Below are 6,000 nucleotides of genomic sequence, written 5' to 3'. Positions count from 1 at the left end.
CATTCCAAAGCATTATGATGTCACGCCTGACGCTTTTTGGCAGCCGATATTAGCTAAGACTGACACAAACAGAAACTCAGTACAGAGATAAGGTCTTAATGCGTACCATTAATATTAGTGTCATTGCACAGTTAAGAACGAGCACTGTCAGAAATATGGGAGTTACATCATGTGTGAGAACTTTTGGTGTGCTTTAGTTGGAAGAGAAGCCTTAAGTAGGCTACCTGTGTGCCTTACCAGTTGCCAAATACTAGTAGGTAAACACTGTCTTGTGTTCACAGGAGTGTTCACAATTTTCCATCTGCAAAATTGAGAAAACTCAACTTGAGAACTTCCTCAAGCAACAGAGGGCCAAAGTTTCAGAAAATGAAGCTTAACCCTAACTTTAAACAAGATGGTCCTTACATGGAAACAAGGGTGAGTTTCTCTTTATTTGTAGAGTATAGACAGCTGACTGGCTTTTATTTCAAAAATGGTGTGAGAGGAATACTCATCTGTGAATGGCACCTCATTTGTAGCGAGTAAATGTCATTTTAAATGGATCACTGCTCACAGCATGAAGCCTTTTCTCTCTTCCCTAGGAGTACGGTGCCTCCCTCAGAAGAGATCCCTCCACTCTGACTGAAGGGGGGCGAGGGGTGTACATGGGCCACCACCCGGCCGAGGGCAGGGGTCCCTGGGCTGAGGAGGGTGGACCTCCCTATAGAGAGAGCAGGACCACCAGACTGGGAAGGGTGGAGCCTGTTGAGCGGAGGGCACCAACGTACAAAGAGGAACTAGAACAGCAGGTGAGCCCCCCTCCCTTCTATGAGTTGGGATACCGGACAAAAATACACAAAATACTGTAAATAGTATTGATTCTGCTCATAGATGAGGGATTGGTATTGAAGGTACAAACTCACCAAAACATGGACTGAACTTATAGACATGGAATTTTCTTGATCAACTTTGAGTTGAGATTCTGTGTTTTACCTTGGTCTATGTTTGAAACAAGTAGAGCAATGATGGTGGGCATGTCATGTTTTGACGTGAATGGTACAGAGATTGGAGGACTGAACGTTTTGGTCGGATCAATGTAAAAGTTGTAGATTTATATTGATTTTTAACATCATTTGTAAGTTAGTTTGATTCATCCCATTTAGACCGTCTCACCCAGTGAAAGTCAGTCTTATGTTCATGATGATGTCACAATCTATGCTGGGTCTATCCTCAAATCTCTTGTACATGTGGTTCCAGGGGAGTCAGTATTCCTCACCATATTCCTTCAAAATCTTGTATCCCTCCAGATCCAGGAGAAGCAGGAGCGCCTGAGGCTGGAAAAGAAAGAAAGAGACTGGGCTGAGGCCAAGATGGAGGCTGAAATGAAGAACTACAACCCATGGGGCCGGGGAGGGTGCGGCGCACCCCACAGAGACACCCGAGGGGACCTCATAAGTACGTTGTAGCATGTTTCACTTACCTTCATTGTTGGCTCACCTTTCAGGATCGCATAAGTGGAACTGTCTTAAATTGATGAGAGATACAGGCTCATCCCCATATATATATATATATATATATATATGTAGGTGCTCATCTGATCTGTGAAGCCCTCTGTGACATTGTTTGTAAGAAGGGCTATACAAATAACATGATTTGATATATTCACTTTGTAGAGGGCCACATTTTAAACAGTTTTGAAGTCAGGGGTAAAAATGTTTGCTGGTCTGCTGGTTTTAACTTTTGAATCTTGTATTTAAAACACTTCTTATGATTTGCCTGTCTAGCTGACCTGAAGCAGATGCACAGGCAGAATGAGGAAGCTTGGCTGAACCCCGAGACCTCTCAGACAAAAGCCAATATCACCAGGCCCAACCTGAGAGAGGACAGACTGCTGCCTCCTATCAACACAGTCTCAGGTAGACAGTCACTGCACCAGCTGGCACATTGCAGATAACACATACATTAAAGTGCATGGAATACACATGGTTGTAATATATTTCATCTTTGCAGGTTCTGATCATGTCCAGACCAGTGACAGTTCCAGCAGTTTGTTTGCTAACCAGCAGACAGGGGCGCACTGGGGGCAACACCTGGCCGAGGGCAGGGGTCCCTGGGCTGAGGAGGGTGGACCTCCCGATAGAGAGAGCAGGACCACCAGACTGGGAAGGGTGGGGCCCGTTGAGCGGAGGGCGCCAACTTATCAGGAGGAACTGGAACAGCAGGTGACCTCCTCCCCCCCACCTCTATCAGTTGGAATACAGTACCAAAATACCCCAAATGCAATTAGTTCTGCTCATAGATAATGTTTTGGGATTGAAAGAACAAACTCACCATCATGTGGACTGAACTGTAGAACATGGAATGTTCTTCATCAACTTTGAGATGTTGTGGTTGAAATTGAGATGTGGTGACTGAAATTCCAAGGTGGACCTTGTGATGGTGGGCATGTAAGGTTTTGACAGAAAGGGTAGAGAAAGGAGAGTAGGTAGCCTTTTGCTCAGATGAAACAGAGCAGTTGTACATCAAAGTAGATTTGTTTATTTTTGTATACGTTACTTTAATTCACAAAGGGGATCCTTCCCATTTAGAGCCTTTAGCGACTCTGTTTCATTATGAAATAATCATTATGCTTTTATAACCTGATAAAGGTAAATACAAGACCATCTTTATTCACAAAGGATGAATTATTCTAGTTGTGCAAGATGAAAGTCTCATGTTCATGATGATGTCATTGTGTACGCTGACTGAGTCTATCCTCAAACCTCTGGTACATGTAGTTCCAGGGGAGTCAGTATTCCTCACCAAATTCCTCCATAACCTTGAATCCCTGCAGATCCAGGAGAAGCAGGAGCGCCGGAGGCTGGAGAAGGCAGAGAGGGACCGGGCTGAGGCCAAGCTGGAGGCCGAAATCAAGAACTATGACCCATGGGGCCGGGGAGGGTGCGGCGCACCCCTCAGAGACAACCAAGGGGACCTCATTAGTACGTTGTAGCATGTTTCACTTACATTCCATGTTGGCTCACCCTACAGGATTGCATAAGTTGATTGGAGTTCAATTGATGGCAGATATTTCTGTATAAAGTGTCTGACTGTACTCTGCCTGTCTAGCTGACCTGAAGCAGATGCACAGGCAGAATGAGGAAGCTTGGATGAACCCCGAGACCTCTCTGAAAAAAGCCACCAGGCCCATCCTGAGGGAGGACAGACTGCCTCCCATCAACACAGTCTCTGGTAGACAGTCACTGCACCAGCTGGCGCACTGCAGACATCACATCATTTCACGCGAATGTAATACACACGTACACACAATGCATATGACTGTTGTACTTTATCTTTGCAGGTTTTGCCCCTGTCCAGACCTCGATGTATGCCAGAGGAAATGTGTTTCCCAATCAGCCAACGCTTCATCAACTTACTGAACTGGATAAGTATAAGCTTGGTCTAAAAAAACAGGTACAGTGTGGTATGGTTTGGGATGTGTCATGTATAGATTTCAAGACCCTGGCCTCTGGTGGCTGTAGGGTCTTTTAGCTTCAACAAGCCACTGATTTGATGGATGTTGTGTACTGTACACAAACACACGCACACGCGCGCACACACACACACAGGTACATGATGTTGTATAACAAACTGTTTACCTTTCGGGCCCTGCCCAGATTGAGGAGAAGCACCTTAAGGAGGCAGAGGAGAGGGAGAAGCTACGCCTGGAGGAGGCAAAGGAAGAGAGGAGGCTGGCAGAGCAGAGGGCTCAAATGAAGAGGGAGTTTGAAGAGGAGAAGGAGATCCGAAAACTCAAGGAGATGGAGGTCAGCTGGGCACTGATTGGCTAAGAGGGATTTGGCAGAAATGACCGTATATGCCTTTGCAATATACAGTATACAACTTATCTTATGTGGACCACACACTCTTGAATAACAATGCTGAACAATCTTGATCGTAGAATTGGATTTTTATGGTGTGGACAATAAACACTTAAGCGAGTGTAACATGTTCTTGTGACTCAGTTGTTATTAGCTAAATAAAGTTTGGTCTTCTTCTTGCTACAGAAAAGGGGCAAAAACAAGGAGCTGGTCCGTCTTGCAGAGGAGAAGAAGAAAGAGGTGGAGAAGAAGAATGAGGTGGAGGAGAAGGAGATTGCTGCTGGGAGGATGCGCTATGAGAAAGAGAGACAGACGCGCTTTCAAAAGGTGAGAGGACCACAAAACTTTATTAGAAAGTTAAACAAACAGAAATATAAGTATGATCCCCATCTCACTGTCTATCTGAAGGTGCAAAGGGAGATCTCGCCTCCCATCCCCACGCTCCAGAAGAGACACAGGGCCCCCCAGTCCACCTCCAGTCCCCCCAGCATGGACAGCAGACGATCCACCTCCTCCATGTCTGTAAGTTACCGCTTGTATAAACCATAAACGTAGTATGGAGAGCATGGTCTGAAAACAGGTAGAAACACATGTCTCTGTCCCCCACAGACCCCTTTTAGGAGTGTTCTCTTTCAGGAGTGTTCTTGTGACTCAGCTGTTATTAGCTAAATAAAGTTTGGTCTTCTTCTTGCAACAGCAAACGGCCAAAAACAAGGAGCTGGTCCGTCTCGCCAAGGAGAAGAACAACAAAAAGGTGGAGGAAGAGGAGATTGCTGCTGGGAGGACGCGCTATGAGAAAGAGAGACAGGCGCGCATTCAAGAGGTGAGAGGACCACACAACTTGATTAGAAAGATTTGAACAAACAGAAATATCAGTATGATCCCCATCTTACTGTCTATCTGCAGGTGCGAAGGGAGATCTCGCCCCCCATCCCCACCCTCCAGAAGAGACACAGGGCCCCCCAGTCCACCCCCAGTCCCCCCAGCATGGACAGCAAACGCCCCACCACCCCCATGTCTGTAAGTTACCGCTTATATAAAGCATAAACGTAGTATGGAGAGCATGGTCTGAAAACAGGTATAAACTGATGTCTCTCTCCCCCCCACACACCTTTTAGAAGGGTTCTCTTTCAGGGCTCCAATCCCAGACAGCTTCTGTCCCAGCTGTTAGGAAGGAGCTGAGAGCTGCAGGTAACACACACACAAAAACACTAAATGTTCCATACAGCTAGAACCAACACATTGTGGATTAGTTGGTATGTTGGTATGTGATTGTGTGTGTATATATGTCAGGCTGCCTACCAGAGTACGAGAGGGAAGTCCTCTGTAAATTGTCTGCAATCCGTAAAAAGCTGCTCAAAGAGCAGAAACGGGCGGAGGGCCAGATGATGCGCTCAGAGTGAGAGGAGCTGGACTCACTTGACAGGTAACACCCTCCGCTACTGGGGCACTACTGCAAAGTTTAGGGGAGAGTAGAACAGGGTTTGGTCATGAAGTATGAGATGCTAAATTTCTCTCTGTGTCTTAGGATGGAGGCTTCCAGGGAGTTTATCAGACTGCCAGATGACTACATCATATCAAAGAGCGTGGACCCAAAGAAACATGAGGAAATACTGACTCTCTCTCTCTCTCTCTCTCTCTCTCTCTCTCTCTCTCTCTCTCTCTCTCTCTCTCTCTGTCTCTCTCTCTCTGTCTCTCTCTGTCTCTCTCTCTGTCTCTCTCTCTTTCTCTCACACGCTCTCTCATTCTCTCTCCCTCTCTCACTCTCTCACTCAATCTCTCACTCACTCTCTCGCACTGTCTCTCTCTCACTCTATCTCTCTCTCACTCTCTCACTCTCTCTCTCACTCTCTCTCTCTCTCTCTCTCTCTCTCTCTCTCTCTCTCTCTCTCTCTCTCTCTCTCTGTCTCTCTCTCTCTGTCTCTCTCTGTCTCTCTCTCTGTCTCTCTCTCTTTCTCTCACACGCTCTCTCATTCTCTCTCCCTCTCTCACTCTCTCACTCAATCTCTCACTCACTCTCTCTCACTCTATCTCTCTCACTCTCTCACTCTCTCTCTCACTCTATCTCTCTCTCACTCTCTCACTCTCTCTCTCACTCACTCACTCACTCTCTCTCGTTGGCTTTCTGAGAGTAGAGTGTCTTCTAGACTGCAACCTTCTT

At 46.3% G+C, this 6,000-nt stretch overlaps 1 protein-coding gene and 1 long non-coding RNA gene across 2 annotated transcripts; both read left to right on the top strand.

Annotated features, from left to right (window-relative positions):
* Positions 1–2,082: 2,082 nt before the first annotated feature.
* On the top strand, positions 2,083–4,065 carry LOC124473935. Its single transcript, XR_006956760.1, has 5 exons — positions 2,083–2,201; positions 2,813–2,960; positions 3,088–3,210; positions 3,320–3,785; positions 4,026–4,065. It is a non-coding gene; the product is annotated as an uncharacterized LOC124473935 (long non-coding RNA).
* Positions 4,066–4,127: 62 nt separating this feature from the next.
* Positions 4,128–5,509, top strand: LOC124473953 (centrosome and spindle pole associated protein 1-like). The gene is made up of 7 exons (XM_047029727.1): positions 4,128–4,166; positions 4,248–4,361; positions 4,537–4,662; positions 4,746–4,859; positions 4,958–5,030; positions 5,133–5,265; positions 5,368–5,509. Exons 1-6 carry the CDS (start codon positions 4,128–4,130, stop codon positions 5,240–5,242), a joined length of 576 nt encoding a protein of 191 aa, XP_046885683.1. The 3' UTR covers positions 5,243–5,265; positions 5,368–5,509.
* The last annotated feature ends 491 nt before the right edge of the window (positions 5,510–6,000 follow it).

Source organism: Hypomesus transpacificus, chromosome 11 (assembly GCF_021917145.1).
Source record: "Hypomesus transpacificus isolate Combined female chromosome 11, fHypTra1, whole genome shotgun sequence".
Taxonomy (NCBI): Eukaryota; Metazoa; Chordata; class Actinopteri; order Osmeriformes; family Osmeridae; genus Hypomesus; species Hypomesus transpacificus.
This window is presented reverse-complemented; position numbering and strand designations above follow the sequence as displayed.

Coding starts and splice junctions, on each gene's coding strand:
- LOC124473953 (XM_047029727.1), top strand. CDS start 4,128: ATGCGCTATGAGAAAGAGAGACAGACGCGCTTTCAAAAG. Junction 4,860..4,957: donor GCCCCACCACCCCCATGTCT/GTAAGTTACCGC, acceptor CACACCTTTTAG/AAGGGTTCTCTTTCAGGGCT. Junction 5,031..5,132: donor GAAGGAGCTGAGAGCTGCAG/GTAACACACACA, acceptor TATATATGTCAG/GCTGCCTACCAGAGTACGAG.